Here is a 17,718-nt window from a genome sequence, read left to right on the forward strand (position 1 = left end):
AAACTCATAAAGCATCAATTCACCATCTTTTGGATATGCATCTTTAGTTCAGTGATATTTTTATACTTTGTGCTGTAAACTTGATTTAGGAAATTTACCGCATCAAGCTTCCTGGCAAACCCACAGATATTGGAGAGGGCAAACCTGAAAATCAAAATCATGCCATAATTTTCACCAGGGGAGAAGCACTCCAGGCCATTGATATGAATCAGGTACAGTTTCCATTTCCACAGTGCACGTGTTCAATTCAGCTTAACTTGTCGAAGAAGGTCAACCAGGCCAATAATGTAGGCTTGTGTGGTCTGCTGCTGTGATTTGGTTCATTCCTATCCGTCCTTGGCTTCACCACTCAGATTTGTCAACCATTAGTAAATTTCGAGGCAGCCGTCCTTGGCCTCACCACTCTGATTTGTCAACCATTAGTAAATTTTGAGGCAAAATTGGGTAAACTGCACTTGGTCGACATTGTCCAAACACACCTCAAAACAGTCTCCCTATCTAATTGTACTACTGAATCGTGTTCATTTGCTGGCACACACTCTTCTCTGCCCAAACACACTAAAAATCATGTTGACATGCCGGCATACACTGCTGTGGTATTTCCCAATGTTTTTGTTCTGATACCAATTCCGCGTTAGATTTGAAGAGAAACAACGATAATCTGCAATGCAGACCAGCTGGTCAATATATTCATGTAGGAGTCATAGAGGAACTATGTGAAACCAGTTGAAAATTGTTAGGAATAAGCAACTTGTATTCCCATGAGGCCATAGGCCGATATATATACATGTACAGGTGTGGAACATATGCAGGAAACCCCTTATACAACGGGATAAATACAAAGGGGTACATGACTTATATTATAACTCTAACACCCCCCCTCAAACTCATGGTGGATGAACAACACTGAGTTTGGAGAGATAAAAGCCATGTTGTGCTCTAGTCTGGGCCTTCGTCAGGAAATCTGCCAACTGTAACTCGGAAGGCACATACTGAAGAGCAATAACCCGATCCTGCACAGCAGCGCGCACATAGAAAGCATCAACACCAATATGCTTGGTGAGCTCATGCTTCACAGGATCGCGCGCAATGCTAATAGCACCTGTACTGTCAGATAAAAGCAGAGTCGGTGTAGTGACAGAAACACCAAAATCCTGAAGTAACCACCGTAACCAAGTCACCTCTGCCGTCAAAAGAGCCATGGCTCGCAACTCAGCCTCAGCACTCGAACGGGAAACTGCAATCTGTTTCTTCGTCTTCCAGGCAATGAGAGAACCACCAAGGAAAACACAGTAAGCAGAAAGTGAACGGCGATCAGAAGGATCACTAGCCCACGTAGCATCCGAATAGGCCTGAAGCTGTAAAGAACTGGAGCTAGGAAAGAATAGACGGTGAGAGATCGTGCCCCGAAGATATCGGAGAACACGAAGGAGATGACTATAGTGAACCGATGTGGGAGCAGAGACAAACTGACTCAGAATATGAACCGGATAAGAGATGTCCGGACGAGTGACAGCTAGATAGACAAGACTGCCAACAAGATGACGATAACGCGTCGGGTCAGGGAGAGGATCACCATCAGTAGCACGGAGGTTAACATTGAGCTCCATAGGAGTCTCAACAATGCGCTCGTCAGTAAGAGCAGCACGAGCAAGAAGATCCTGGATATACTTTTCCTGGGATATAAAAAAGCCATCAGAGGTAGAAGAGACTTGAATCCCAAGAAAGTAGCGAAGAGGTCCAAGATCAGACATAAGAAACTGCTCATTAAGACGGGCCTTTACAAAGGCAATATACTCGGGGTCATCCCCAGTGATGACCATGTCATCAACATAGAGAAGAAGAGTCCGACCACGAGGAGAAAGGTGAATAAACAAGGCTGGATCATGAGCACTTGCTGAAAAACCAGCAGTAGTGACCATAGAGGCAAAACGCTCAAAGCATGCACGAGGGGCTTGCTTAAGGCCATAGAGAGAGCGACGAAGACGACATACCATGCCATCAGGAACAGAATACCCAGGGGGTGGCTGCATGTACACCTCCTCACGCAGCTCACCATTAAGAAAGGCATTCTTAACATCAAATTGAGATATAGACCAGTGGCGTGCAGAGGCAACGGCAAGAAGTGTACGAATAGTGGTCATATGGGCCACAGGAGCAAAAGTCTCGTCATAATCACGACCATGCTCCTGCTGAAAACCACGAGCCACGAGACGAGCTTTGTGACGCTCAAGAGAACCATCGGAGCGAGTCTTAACCTTGTAGACCCACTTACAAGTGATGGGACGGACTCCGGGAGGAAGAGAAACAAGATCCCAGGTACCAGTGCGTTCAAGAGCAGCAATCTCCTCTGCCATCGCAAACTGCCATTCAGGATGAACAACAGCCTGACGGTAAGAAGTCGGCTCAAGAACAGCAGCACCAGCGGTGGGAAATCCAAAGCGATCAACAGGCGGACAAGGACGAGAACGCAAGCCATAAGTAGGCTGAGAGGAAGAGGACGACTCATCCAAGGAAGCATCCACAGGTCGTGAACGACGAGTGTAATGCTGAGGAAAAGATGGAACAATAGAAGGAGGAATCGCCAAGGTAGAATCGGGGGGTGGCGACGAAGAAGTCACCGGAGATGAAGGTGTAGAATCCGGTGACATGCTAGGTGAGGAGACCGGGGAAGATGGTGGCTGCAAATCGACGAGGGGTGGAGTAGCAGAGGGAGTGGAACAAATAGGCACAGGCCCGACGGGGGTGATAGGTGAGTCAGGAAAAGTGAGGAAAGAGATATCCTCCATGGAAAATATCGAGGAAGATGGGCGTGGAAAGAAAGGACGAGACTCATCAAAAGTCACGTCTCGAGAGATACGCATCCGACGACCGATAGGATCCCAACAACGATAGCCCTTATGTTCATCACTGTAGCCTAAGAAGACACACTCAACAGACTGAGCGGTCAGTTTGGTGCGTTCACGAGGGGCTAGAAGAACATAGCAAACACAACCAAACAAGCGAAGCATCGAATAATCGGGAGAACGATCAAAAAGACACTCAAAAGGAACACCACCCTGCAAAGCAGCGGACGGCTGAAGGTTGATGAGATAGGCGGAAGTGGAGATAGCCTCGGCCCAAAAATGAGGCGGAAGAGAGGCGGCGATCATCATCGCATGAGCCGTCTCAAGAAGGTGACGATGCTTGCGCTCAGACACGCCATTCTGAGCATGAGCACCAGGACAAGAGAACTGGGCAAGAGTACCCTGCTCAGCAAGAACACCACGCAACATCTTAGAGATATACTCGCCAGCAGAGTCAGCACGAAAAACACGAATGGGTGAAGAGAACTGAGTATGAACCATGGCAGCAAAACGCTTATAAATAGACAACACCTCACTACGAGAAGTCATGAAATAAAGCCATGTGTAACGAGAAAAATCATCGATGAAAATAATATAGTATTTATGACCACCTTTCGAAGCGAAAGGAGCCGGACCCCATACATCAGAATGGACTAAATCAAAAGGACGCTTAGACACTGACTCACTATGTGAATATGGTAACTGAATCTGCTTGCCAAGACGACAACCCTGACACTCTAAAGAGACATCTCCTGAGACAGACCCCAGAAGACCTCGACGAACTAAAGACGATAACCGAGAACCACACAGATGACCAAGTCGATGATGCCACTGCTTGAAGGAACCAGTAACAGAGGCGACAGCAGCGGAGGGACTGGCGATGGTGGTGGCAGCGGAAGGAACATGAAGCCAGTCCAACTCCCAAAGACCCTGAGAATCACGGCGGCGAGGGCCAGCCCCAACCAGAGTGTGCGTGCGACGATCCTGGACAGAACAAGAGTCAACATCAAGGATGACACGACAACCAGAATCAGTAAGTTGACCGGCAGAAAACAGATTCATGGTAAGTCGAGGAACATGAGCAACATCAGGAACAGAATAAGGAGTGGAAAGATGGCCTCTACTAGCAACATAAAGTGGAGTACCATCAGCAGTGAAGACATGAACAGGAGAATCCAGCGAGCGAAGAGAAGACAAAGCGGAAGAATGAGAAGACATATGAAAAGAAGCTCCAGAGTCCAGAACCCATGGGGATGTACCTGACTGTGTAGAGGGCGGGTGCTCAGTGCGGGAAGCATCAGTCACAGAACCAGCAGTACCCGTCGAGGAAGAACCTGAAGCCGCGAGCAGACGCTTAAGTCTCAGAATATCTTGCTCAGTCAAAGCAATGGCTGAAGCTGTCGAGGGAGATGACGAAGTCCCTGAGGAGGAGGATCGCGCCTTGCGCAGGTGTTTCCGCTTTGTGTAGCACTGGGACTCAATATAACCATCATTGTTGCAGTAGTCACAATGTGAACGGGGGCGACCTGAGCCTCCAGAAGGAGTGGGCAAGATTGGCGGAGCACTCGAGCGAGAATGGGGCGGTGCAGCAGGTGGAGTGGAAGAAGCCCGAGTAGCGAGCACAGAGGGAACCTCCAGCAAACCAGCACCACGTAAGCGAGTCTCCTCAGCACGAATATCTGAAAGCGCCTCCATGAGAGAAATACGGCCACGAGCAAACAACTGAGCACGCCGGGGCTCAAACTCCTTACGGAGCCGAGACAGGAACTCGTAGACGCGATGAAACTCCAAGTTGGCCTGGACAGCCTGGCAGCAGGGGCAAGTACGACAACCAGCACTGCGGAGAGAATCAAGCTGGCGCCAGATAGCAGAACTCTGTGCATAAAAGTCATCAACAGTAGAGTCACCCTGCTGAAGAGCATGCTCCTGACGAACCACAGAAAGGTATAAGGCATCACCAGAGGGCTCATAGCGCTGACGAAGACAGGTCCACATCTGAAAGACAGTAGGAAGACCCAGAAACTCAGAAGCAAACTGAGGCAGAACACTAGCAGTGAGAACAGCTGCAGCACGAGCATCATCATCAAGCCACTGGGTGTAAACAGACAAAGCACCATGATAAGTCTGAAGAGCCTCCTCATAAGCCAAAACCCTCTCATCATAAGCACGATCAGCAGTCTCATCAGCAAGCTTAGCCGCATCCTTGGCGGCCTGAGTAGCGTCCGTAGGAAGAACCAGTGGAGTCGGCGGAGTAGGGGCCACCGGAGGGACCGGACGTGGCGGACAGCAGACCTCGCCAGAAAGAACACCCCAGAGACGAATGCCACGCATGTGAATGCGCATGAAGCCAGCGAACTCGGTGTAGTTGGTACCATCAAAGATCACCGGACAGCGAGGGACAGCAACATAGCCCGATGCAGCAGACATTTTTTTTTAGCAAAGATCCGAAATCAGCAGAAAGCCGGACGAGGACGGCGGCTGGAAGCGGGATCTGGCACGGGAATCACGGCGGCGAAACCCAGCGAGATGCTGGGGGCGGGATCTGGCACGGGATGCTGGGGGCGGGATCCGGCGGCACAGCCTGGACACACAGCGGCGATCGAGAGGAGAAGGAGCAGCGACGGCACGATCCTGACGATCCACACAGCGCCGAGCGGGAGGAAAGGCAGCAGCCCAGCCCAGCCTGGCGATCCACACGGGGTTCGAGCGAGCCTTCGAGCGGGCGGGAGGGAGCCTTCGAGCGAGCCTTCGAGCGGGACTTCGAGCGAGCCTTCGAGCGGGCGGGAGGGAGCGACGGCGGCTTCCCTTCGAGCGGGAGGGAGACGGGCCAGACTCGATCGAGACGGATCAATAGCACGAGTTGCAGCGTGCAAAAAATGACCTAGCTCTAATACCATGTTAGGAATAAGCAACTTGTATTCCCATGAGGCCATAGGCCGATATATATATACATGTACAGGTGTGGAACATATGCAGGAAACCCCTTATACAACGGGATAAATACAATGGGGTACATGACTTATATTATAACTCTAACAAAAATAACCTAAAGTTCCTAACTGTTCCTGCATATTTAGAGTAACAGGACAATGGGTAATAAATTAGTGGTAACTTTTGCCCCTTTACTTCTAGGATAATTACCTTGAAGAGGCATTTAAAATGAGAAATGTGCTGGAGGAGTTCGGGAGTGACAAATATGGAAAGAGCAAGCCCACTATATTAGGTCTTCGGGAGCATATTTTTACTGGAAGGTATATCCATCTATCCATAGTTCTGTCCAACTTTTGTTCATGCCATTTATGCTATCCCCCCCCCCCCCCCCCCCCCCCCATATAAGTAACTTTTTTTCCTTTTCTATCTAGTGTTTCATCACTTGCTTGGTTTATGTCAAACCAAGAGACCAGCTTTGTTACGATTGGACAGCGTGTTTTGGCCAATCCTCTCAAGTATGTGACCCTCTTCTCATTTTCATTTCCATGTAGAAGCTATTAATCCAATGCTTTTAGTTAGAATGAGAATCTATTTGAGTTGGCTGTCAGTTCCACTGTATCGTTTTGGTCAAACTATGAGGCCCATGACCATGGAGAATGTACTTGTAATCTATTCAGATTTATCTTGTGAGGAATTTGTGCTAAAAAACTTATAGTTGTGGCTTAAATTATAAAAGTAAATTACATTATAGGTCTTACGAGCGATTCAAATTTATAAAATAGATTAGATTACGTACATTCTCTACACTAAATTCCTAATCTGTCAAATACAGTTGTAGTCTAGTACGAATAATATAATGTGCTACCAAGAAGGCAAGAACTTTGGAATCTTTTATGTAAAATTAGAGATCGTAAGTCTGATATAAAGATTTAAAGTTTCGTTAGTTATTGTTTGAAAAAAGAAGAGCAAACTGTGATTGGTACCCTCTTAAGGCCATATCGATCCAAATTCCAGGCAGTTTGTAGCTTTTTTTTCGACTAAGGGAGATTTTATTGACTCTCGACGTCGCATGAAGACATTACAGTCATTTTTTAGCTTAAATGTACTTTTGCTCTAACCACTAATTGCTATTTTGCTAAAAGATTATCCTGAAACCATGCTTTCATAAAGTGACACTTGTATGTAGCTAGTGATACTTTAGAATCTTTTCCCACCCAGTGTCCTTCTGGGAACCAATAATAAGTAACTAGGTGTTGTCAACTACGCTATTATTATTTTAGGGAGTATGATGGTTTAGTTAGTGGGAAAAAGAGCTATTCAAGATGTTTGAAAAGTTGTTGCATGTGACATCCTGGCTTAATAGGATGATAGACTACTCATATCAACAAGGTGCACCTATAAGTCACTAGATGTTGTTAACTAGGCTATTATGATTTTAGGGAGTATTATGGTTTAGTTAGTGGGAAAAAGAGCAATTCAAGATGTTTGAAAAGTTGCTGCATGTGACATCCTGGCTTAATAGGATGATAGACTACTCATATCAACAAGGTGCACCTTCTTTTCCGGGAGCCCCATCCAAAAGGAACCTCAAAGTTAAGCGTGCTTGGTTGGGAGCAATTTGAGGATGGGGGATCAACTGGTTGATCCCGGGTGTGCATGAGTGAGTACAAAGTGCGCAGGAAAGACTAGTGTTGGTCTTTGTGGTCACTCTAGATCCCAGGCGCAACGGCCAGGAACTGGTGGGTTTGGTCAGGGCATTACATTGCACTACTATGTCAGACCATGGTGGATAACTGTACCATGCACCAAGTAACCAACAGAATTATGAGATGAAAGCAGCAGCAGCAACAATAGCAACAATAACAACAAAGCCTTTAGTCCCAAACAAGTTGGGATTAGGCTAGAGCTGAAACACATAAGATCTTGAAACCAACTCATGGTTTTGGCACGTGATAGCTAACTTCCACGCACCCCTGTCCACGGCTAGTTCTTTGGTGATATTCCAGTCCAAAGCAAGGATCAGTAAACTTTTTTGGTCACTAGATAATTGCTAGTCTAGTAATCACTTATCAAATCCTGCCCATGATATACCTACCTAGGTAAATTTTAGATCTTATTTTGTAATCACTTATTTGGTAAAACTTATTGGCTTACCAAAGGAAACATAATTTCATTTGGTAAGTCAATAAAAGGTGGGACAGTTAAGACGGTTTTCAAGGAACACCCGTGAAAAAAACAAGAGATAGGAGGGAAAAATCAAATGGAAAGAGGGAGTACGAACGTACGTAAGGTTGGACAAAGCACTCTGGCTTGGATAAGAAGGAATGCTATTCTTTTTTTAAGTAGTATGGAGATGTTTGTATCTTCATGTATGTAAGATGCACCATTTTTCTTTTGATTATGAGGCTTTGTATCTCTCTAACCCATTGTGATGTACCACAGGGTTCGGTTCCATTATGGCCATCCTGATATTTTTGATAGACTCTTCCATATTACTAGGGGAGGCATAAGTAAAGCTTCCAAGACTATAAATTTAAGCGAAGATATCTTTTCAGGTAAGTCTACATCTCTTATGAACGTTTCAGTCATCCCTTACCTAAAATGCATTTATTGAATACAATTTCTTAGGTTTTAATTCAACAATGAGGGAAGGAAATATCACACATCATGAGTATATGCAAGTCGGTAAAGGACGTGATGTGGGGATGAACCAAATTTCAAGCTTTGAAGCTAAGGTTGCCAATGGAAATGGTGAACAAACATTGAGTCGTGACATCTATCGTCTTGGACGCAGATTTGACTTCTATAGAATGCTGTCTTTCTACTTCACTACAGTTGGCTTTTATTTCAGTAGCATGGTAAGAATACATTAACTGAACATATCTAGGTGTAAAAATGTCGATGTTATTTCCTTGTTTCTGATGCGTTTATGATTGGGCCGTATGAGAGAACCATGCTAAACATTTAGATAAAAAATCCAATTGTGAGGGCTCTTTATAGATTATTAAAAAGATCCCATAAAACAATACGGGAGCATTAGGTGGAGATGATCGAAGTTCAAGCCATTTATTTCATCATGACCAGTATGTTAAATTGGTAATTAGCAATATCATCCTTTACAACAAAATCAACAATATTTGGTATCATTAATGGGATATTCCTAAAATGGCCCTTTTTAGGACTTCAGTTATTATTCATAAACCTAACTGACAGTTTAGCCATGGTGTCAAACACACAATGTGCTCATTCTGCATATTTTGGGATACTGACATCCATAGTTCCTTCTTCCAGGTTACTGTACTTACAGTCTATGTATTTTTGTATGGGAGGTTATATCTCGTCATGAGTGGTCTGGAAAAGTCTATTTTGCTGGATCCACGTATTAAGGAGGACATCAAGCCTCTTGAAAATGCACTCGCTTCACAGTCTGTTTTCCAGCTTGGGTTGCTGCTTGTCCTCCCTATGGTCATGGAAGTTGGCTTAGAGAAGGGATTCCGCACAGCTTTAGGAGAGTTCATCATCATGCAGCTTCAGTTGGCCTCTGTGTTCTTCACATTCCAGCTTGGCACCAAAACACACTACTATGGGCGAACAATACTCCATGGTGGGGCTAAATACAGACCTACAGGCCGTGGATTTGTTGTGTACCACGCTAAGTTTGCTGATAATTATCGCATGTACTCCCGAAGCCACTTTGTTAAAGGACTTGAGCTGTTAATACTTCTGGTTGTATATCTGGCCTATGGGAAATCCTACCGCAGCACGAGCCTGTACCTATTTGTCACCTTCTCCATATGGTTCCTGGTGGCATCTTGGCTATTTGCACCATTTATCTTCAATCCGTCATGCTTTGAGTGGCAGAAGACGGTTGATGACTGGACAGATTGGAGGAAATGGATGGGTAACCGTGGGGGTATCGGTATGTCTGTGGATCAAAGCTGGGAGGCTTGGTGGATAGGTGAGCAGGAGCACCTCAGGAAAACCAGCATTCGCGCTCTTGTCTTGGAAATCCTCCTCTCTCTTCGTTTCTTGATCTACCAGTATGGTATAGTGTATCATCTCAACATTGCACGCCGCAGCACAAGCATCCTGGTACTTTTCACTACATATGTTGTGCTGCCTTATTTGCTTAATATTAGTTCATAGAGTTGCAGCGTATCATAATGTACTTTCCATTTGCTATCGACCTGTAGGTTTATGGATTGTCATGGCTGGTTATGCTGACGGTTCTAGTAGTTTTGAAGGTAACACTTTGGCCTTTGGTCTTGACCAGTTTCCTCCGATGCTTAAAAACCTTACCATCTGGATGCTCTACCTTGTCTTCAGATGGTTTCAATAGGACGGCAGAAATTTGGGACAGACTTGCAGCTTATGTTCCGTATCCTGAAGGGCCTTCTCTTTCTTGGCTTTATCTCTGTGATGTCAGTCCTATTTGTTGTATGCAGCCTCACGATTTCAGATGTCTTCGCTAGTATTCTTGGGTTCCTACCAACTGGTTGGTGTATTCTTCTGGTGAGTAAAACCTCTGTTAACCTACTTTTGCATAGCGAAGTGCTCTAAAAAAGATGGAATTCCTACCTGCATATGAGCACTGGAACCAGATAACGAACATTTAGCCGCTTAATTCTCGAGCAGTTGACTGACAAGCTCATTGAACAGAAGCAAACTGAGCTTATGAGTGATTTATATTGTTTCTTGTGCACAGATTGGGCAGGCATGCGCTCCACTGATTAAGAAGACTACGCTGTGGGACTCCATCATGGAGCTAGGGAGGGCATACGACAACATCATGGGTCTTGTTCTCTTCCTTCCCATCGGCTTCTTGTCGTGGTTTCCCTTCGTCTCAGAGTTCCAGACACGGTTGCTCTTCAACCAAGCCTTCAGCCGGGGCCTCCAGATCTCAAGGATCCTTGCCGGCCAGAAGGACATTGGGGAGTTCGAGTGACCAGTGAATTCGCATAGGCGGGATACATGTTGCAGGTTCATGTGTCATGATCGATTTTTGGGCGTAGGTTCCTCCATGGTGTGATCGACCCTTAAAAGAATAGTATATGGCATGCTAGGGGACTAACTTCAACTCGTTGGTATAGAACCAAGGTGCTCATAAAAGTATGTATATTTTGTCATTCTGTGCCGCCATTTGCATACTACTACTACTACTATTTTGTGCACCAGGTCATCTGAATGTGTGGAATGATAATATTTGCATTGATGATTGTATTGCTCATATGCCATAGCATATAGAGAGTACATGCATGGGCTGCGAGATCTCAACCGTATCCGCTATACAAGGAAAGGATCGGGAGATATCGCTAAGCTAGGAAATAAATACAAGAGATCCTAGCTGCCGGATATATATGCAATAACAACCATGTTCAACACCCTCCCGCAGTCGATACGTCTACGTCACCAGTGACGCATAGACTGGACCGAAACTCCTCGAATGTAGTCGTCGGTAAGGCCAACTCCAACGCACGAGCCCAAATGGTCCGCTCGTGTTCGTTTGGGGGTAAACGGACAAAGTAGGCCCTCCAATGCGTGGCTGCAAATGGGCCGTCGTTCGTTTTTGTCTGCTTTCGACCCATTCTCGGCCCAAGTTTGGGTCGAGTTTGCGACTGGACGGACACAAGCGGACGATGCTGGTGCCTGCCCATGTCCTCCCCTAGCCCGTTCGTCGGGGACGCAGACCCCCCTTTTTCTATCCCTCCCCGCTCCAGCCGCACCCCTGCCCCTCTCGTCCCTCGCCATCGTTGCCGCCATTGCCGCTGTGCAGCTTGGCCGCGCGCTCACCCCAACCCTTGTCGCAGTCCCCGTTCCCTCGACGCCTCGAGCTGCCCAACCACGGCCACCTGATTTGCGCATGCGGCGGTCGGATTTGGAGCGGATCCGGCCGGACTTGAGCTCGCCCGGCTGCCGGAGGCCACGCCGTGCCATGGACTGGCCGGGCACTGGGCCGCAAGGCCTCGGCAAGGCCGCATGCAGGTACTGACTCCTCCTCTAGCCGCTCAGATCTACCCCGTCGGCGGTTCGCCGGCAAATACACGAATGACCATCGACCGGGCTCGATGCTGGCCCAAAGGCTCGTCGGCGCATTGTTGCCACTCATAAAGTGCGAGGACTGCCCAAGGAAGGTCTTGCGCCGCGTGTCTACAATGCCTGAACATCCCGGATGGGTGTTCGTCAAGTGCTCAAACGATGGGGTATGTGCTACTTTTAGCTTCGGTTGTGCTCTCGGATTCGACTAGTTGTACTCACTCAAATTTTTATTGTGTAGAATGGATGCAACTTTTGGTATTGGGAAGAAGAATACATCGATCTATTGATAGAGCGCAATTTAGTAGATGTTCGTGCACTTGTTGCAAGAATAGAGGCTAGAGATGAGACTAGATGCGAGGAAGCAACTTCTTTAGACTCGAAGAAGAAAGAAGCACCCAAGATCGAGCCTCCGCAGATCAACAATGAATGCATCGAGAAGGCACTAATCCAACTTACGAGAGCAGTTATGGAAGTTGGATATCTTCTAAAATGTCTTCTTGTGGTTCTTGTTTTCTTTGGTCTTGCTATTCTAGTCAAGATTTGGTGCGGTGCTTCCATGTATCAAAAATCAATGATGAAAATAAAGATATGTGTTTGCAAAAAAAAGGTACGCGAATGAGATGCGGCCGAAATGGACCGTCCGTTTGGGGTCGTGCGTTGGAGTTGGCCTAACCCCTTCGTCATGACATCAGCAAACTGCTGCGCGGTGGGTACGTGCAGGACACGGACATGCCCGAGAGCCACCTGCTCACGCACGAATTGAATATCAAGCTTGATGTGCTTCGTGCGGCGATGATGAACAGGGTTGGCGGAGAGATAGACGGCGGAGACGTTGTCGCAATACACCAATGTAGCGCAAGTCACGTCGTGATGTAGCTCCTGAAGAAGTTGCCGGTGTTGGGGAACGTAGTATTTTAAAAAAATTCCTACGATCACGCAAGATCTATCTAGGAGAAGCATAGCAACGAGCGGGGAGAGTGTGTCCACGTACCCTCGTAGATCGAAAGCGTAAGCGCTAAGTAACGCGGTTGATGTAGTCGAACGTCTTCACGATTCAACCGATCCAAGTACCGAACGTACGGCACCTCCGCGATCTGCACACGTTCAGCTCGGTGACGTCCCTCGAACTCTTGATCCAGTTGAGGCCGAGGGAGAGTTTCGTCAGCACGACGGCGTGGTGACGGTGATGATGAAGTTACCGGCGCAGGGCTTCACCTAAGCACTACGACGATATGACCGAGGTGTGTTTCTGTGGAGGGGGGCACCGCACACGGCTAAAAGATCAACTTGTGTGTTCTAGGGTGCCCCCCTCCCCACGTATATAAAGGAGGGGGAGGAGGAGGCCGGCCAAGGGAGGAGGTGCGCCATGGGGGGGAGTCCTACTAGGACTCCAAACCTAGTAGGATTCCCCCCCTTTACTATTTCAAGTGGAACCTGGATGCTCATATTGGTCCCTACATATTCTACGAAGATCTTTATCGGTCAAACCGGATAACAACATACGTTGTTGTCATCGGTATGTTACTTGCCCGAGATTTGATCGTCGGTATCACCATACCTAGTTCAATCTCGTTACCGGCAAGTCTCTTTACTCGTTCCGTAATGCATCATCCCGCAACTAACTCATTAGTCACATTGCTTGCAAGGCTTATAGTGATGTGCATTACCGAGAGGGCCTAGAGATACCTCTCCGATACACGGAGTGACAAATCCTAATCTCGATCTATGCCAACTCAACAAACACCATCGGAGACACCTGTAGAGCATCTTTATAATCACACAGTTACGTTGTGACGTTTGATAGCACACTAAGTGTTCCTTCGGTATTCGGGAGTTGCATAATCTCATAGTCTGAGGAACATGTATAAGTCATAAAGAAAGCAGTAGCAATGAAACTGTAACGATCATAATGCTAAGCTAACGAATGGGTCTTGTCCATCACATCATTCCCTAATGATGTGATCCCGTTTATCAAATGAAAACACATGTCTATGGCTAGGAAACTTAACCATCTTTGATAAACGAGCTAGTCAAGTAGAGGCATACTAGGGACACTCTGTTTGTCTATGTATTCACACATGTACTATGTTTCCGGTTAATACAATTCTAGCATGAATAATAAACATTTATCATGATATAAGGAAATATAAATAACAACTTTATTATTGCCTCTAGGGCATATTTCCTTCAGTCTCCCACTTGCACTAGAGTCAATAATCTAGATTACATAGTAATGATTCTAATACCCATGGAGTCTTGGTGCTGATCATGTTTTGCTCGTGAGAGAGGCTTAGTCAACGGGTCTGCAACATTCAGATCCGTATGTATCTTGCAAATCTCTATGTCCCCTTCCGACACTTGATGACGGATGGAATTGAAGCATCTCTTGATGTGCTTGGTTTTCTTGTGAAATTTGGATTCCTTTGCCAAGGCCATTGCACCAGTATTGTCACAAAAGATTTTCATTGGACCCGATGCACTAGGTATGACACCTAGATCGAAAATGAACTCCTTCATCCAGACTCCTTCATTTGCTGCTTCCGAAGCAGCTATGTACTCCGCTTCACACGTAGATCCCGCCATGACGCTCTGTTTGGAACTGCACCAACTGACAGCTCCACCATTCAATATATACACGTATCCGTTTTGTGACTTATAGTCATCCAGATCAGTGTCAAAGCTTGCATCGACGTAACCATTTACGACGAGCTCTTTGTCACCTCCATAAATGAGAAACATATCCTTAGTCCTTTTCAGGTATTTCAGGATGTTCTTGACCGCTGTCCAGTGATCCACTCCTGGATTACTTTGGTACCTCCCTACGATACTTATAGCAAGGAACACATCAGGTCTGATACACAGCATTGCATACATGATAGAACCTATGGCTGAGGCATAGGGAATGACTTTCATTTTCTCTCTATCTTCTACAGTGGTCGGGCATTGAGTCTCACTCAACTTCACACCTTGTAACACAGGCAAGAACCCTTTCTTTGACAGATCCATTTTGAACTTCTTCAAAATCTTATCAAGGTATGTGCTTTGTGAAAGTCCAATTAAGCGTCTTGATCTATCTCTATAGATCTTGATGCCCAATATGTAAGCAGCTTCACCGAGGTCTTTCATAGAAAAACCTTTATTCAAGTATCCTTTTATGCTATCCAGAAATTCTATATCATTTCCAATCAACAATATGTCATCCACATATAATATTAGAAATGCTACAGAGCTCCCACTCACTTTCTTGTAAATACAGGCTTCTCCAAAAGTATGTATAAAACCATATGCTTTGATCACACTATCAAAACGTTTATTCCAACTCCGAGAGGCTTGCACCAGTCCATAAATGGATCGCTGGAGCTTGCACACTTTGTTAGCATCCTTTGGATCGACAAAACCTTCTGGTTGCATCATATACAACTCTTCTTCTAGAAATCCATTCAGGAATGCAGTTTTGACATCCATTTGCCAAATTTCATAATCGTAAAATGCAGCAATTGCTAACATGATTCGGACAGACTTAAGCATCGCTACGGGTGAGAAAGTCTCATCGTAGTCAACTCCTTGAACTTGTCGAAAACCTTTTGCAACAAGTCGAGCTTTATAGACGGTAACATTACCGTCAGCGTCGGTCTTCTTCTTGAAGATCCATTTATTTTCTATGGCTTGCCGATTATCGGGCAAGTCAACCAAAGTCCACACTTTGTTCTCATACATGGATCCCATCATAGATTTCATGGCCTCAAGCCATTTCGCGGAATCTGGGCTCATCATCGCTTCCTGATAGTTCGTAGGTTCGTCATGGTCAAGTAACATGACGTCCAGAACAGGATTACCGTACCACTCTGGTGCGGATCTTACTCTGGTTGACCTACGAGGTTCGGTAGTAACTTGATCAGAAGCTTCATGATCATCATCATTAGCTTCCTCACTAATTGGTGTAGGAATCACTGGAACTGATTTCTGTGATGAACTACTTTCCAATAAGGGAGCAGGTGCAATTACCTCATCAAGTTCTACTTTCCTCCCACTCATTTCTTTTGAGAGAAACTCTTTCTCTAGAAAGGATCCATTCTTAGCAACGAATATTTTGCCTTCGGATCTGTGATAGAAGGTGTACCCAACAGTCTCCTTTGGGTATCCTATGAAGACACATTTCTCCGATTTGGGTTCGAGCTTATCAGGTTGAAGCTTTTTCACATAAGCATCGCAGCCCCAAACTTTAAGAAACGACAACTTTGGTTTCTTGCCAAACCACAGTTCATATGGTGTCGTCTCAATGGATTTAGATGGTGCCCTATTAAACGTGAATGCAGCCGTCTCTAAAGCATACCCCCAAAACGATAGCGGTAAATCAGTAAGAGACATCATAGATCGCACCATATCTAATAAAGTGCGGTTACGACGTTCGGACACACCATTACGCGGTGGTGTTCCGGGTGGTGTGAGTTGTGAAACTATTCCGCATTGTTTCAAATGAAGACCAAACTCGCAACTCAAATATTCACCTCCACAATCAGATCGTAGAAACTTTATTTTCTTGTTACGATGATTTTCCACTTCACTATGAAATTCTTTGAACTTTTCAAATGTTTCATACTTATGCTTCATCAAGTAGATATACCCATATCTGCTCAAATCATCTGTGAAGGTCAAAAAATAACGATACTCGCCGCGAGCCTCAACACTCATCGGACCGCATACATCAGTATGTATTATTTCCAACAAGTCTGTTGCACGCTCCATTGTTCCGGAGAATGGAGTCTTAGTCATCTTGCCCATGAGGCATGGTTCGCAAGCATCAAGTGATTCATAATCAAGTGATTCCAAAAGCCCATCAGCATGGAGTTTCTTCATGCGCTTTACACCAATATGATCTAAACGGCAGTGCCACAAATAAGTTGCACTACCATTATTAAACTTATATCTTTTGGCTTCAATACTATGAATATGTGTATCACTACTATCGAGATTCAACAAAAATAGACCACTCATCAAGGGTGCATGACCATAAAAGATATTACTCATATAAATAGAACAACCATTATTCTCTGATTTAAATGAATAACCGTCTCACATCAAACAAGATCTAAATATAATGTTCATGCTTAACGCTGGCACCAAATAACAATTATTCAGGTCTAAAACTAATCCCGAAGGTAGATGTAGAGGTAGTGTGCCGACGGCGATCACATCGACCTTGGAACAATTTCCCACGCACATCGTCACCTCGTCCTTAGCCAATCTTCGCTTAATCCGTAGCCCATGTTTCGAGTTGCAAATATGAGCAACAGAACCAGTATCAAATACCCAGGCGCTACTACGAGCATTAGTAAGGTACACATCAATAACATGTATATCAAATATACCTTTCACTTTGCCATCCTTCTTATCCGTCAAATACTTGGGGCAGTTCCGCTTCCAGTGACCAGTCCCTTTGCAGTAGAAGCACTCAGTCTCAGGCTTAGGTCCAGACTTGGGCTTCTTCACTTGAGCAGCAACTTGCTTGCCGTTCTTCTTGAAGTCCCCCTTCTTCCCTTTGCCCTTCTTCTTGAAACTAGTGGTCTTATTAACCATCAACACTTGATGCTCCTTCTTGATTTCTACCTCCGCAGAGAGCTCGAGAATTGTCTAATCCATCCCTTGCATATTATAGATCATCACGAAGCTTTTGTAGCTTGGTGGCAGTGATTGAAGAACTCTGTCAATGACACTATCAACCGGAAGATTAACTCCCAGTTGAGTCAAGTGATTGTGGTACCCAAACATTTTGAGTATATGTTCACTGACAGAACTATTCTCCTCCATTTTGCAGCTGTAGAACTTATTGGAGACTTCATATCTCTCAATCTGGGCATTTGCTTGAAATATTAACTTCAACTCCTAGAACATCTCATATGCTCCA

General features: G+C 45.5%; 1 protein-coding gene across 2 annotated transcripts in view; it reads left to right on the forward strand.

Annotated features, from left to right (window-relative positions):
* Positions 1-11,016, forward strand: part of LOC109777214 (putative callose synthase 6) — a 46,570-nt gene extending 35,554 nt beyond the window's left edge. Inside the window, exons 34-42 of one of the 2 annotated variants that reach the window (XM_073510369.1) lie at positions 90-212; positions 5,979-6,097; positions 6,209-6,292; positions 8,220-8,332; positions 8,406-8,635; positions 9,069-9,869; positions 9,971-10,021; positions 10,104-10,289; positions 10,483-11,016. In XM_073510369.1, coding sequence (XP_073366470.1) covers positions 90-212; positions 5,979-6,097; positions 6,209-6,292; positions 8,220-8,332; positions 8,406-8,635; positions 9,069-9,869; positions 9,971-10,021; positions 10,104-10,289; positions 10,483-10,722 — 1,947 coding nt within the window. In that variant the 3' untranslated portion in view covers positions 10,723-11,016. The remainder of the gene's footprint in view (positions 1-89; positions 213-5,978; positions 6,098-6,208; positions 6,293-8,219; positions 8,333-8,405; positions 8,636-9,068; positions 9,870-9,970; positions 10,022-10,103; positions 10,290-10,482) is intronic. The other variant, XM_073510370.1, reaches the window with a different exon arrangement.
* The last annotated feature ends 6,702 nt before the right edge of the window (positions 11,017-17,718 follow it).

This window comes from Aegilops tauschii, chromosome 3, assembly GCF_002575655.3.
Source record: "Aegilops tauschii subsp. strangulata cultivar AL8/78 chromosome 3, Aet v6.0, whole genome shotgun sequence".
NCBI classification, from domain to species: domain Eukaryota; kingdom Viridiplantae; phylum Streptophyta; class Magnoliopsida; order Poales; family Poaceae; genus Aegilops; species Aegilops tauschii.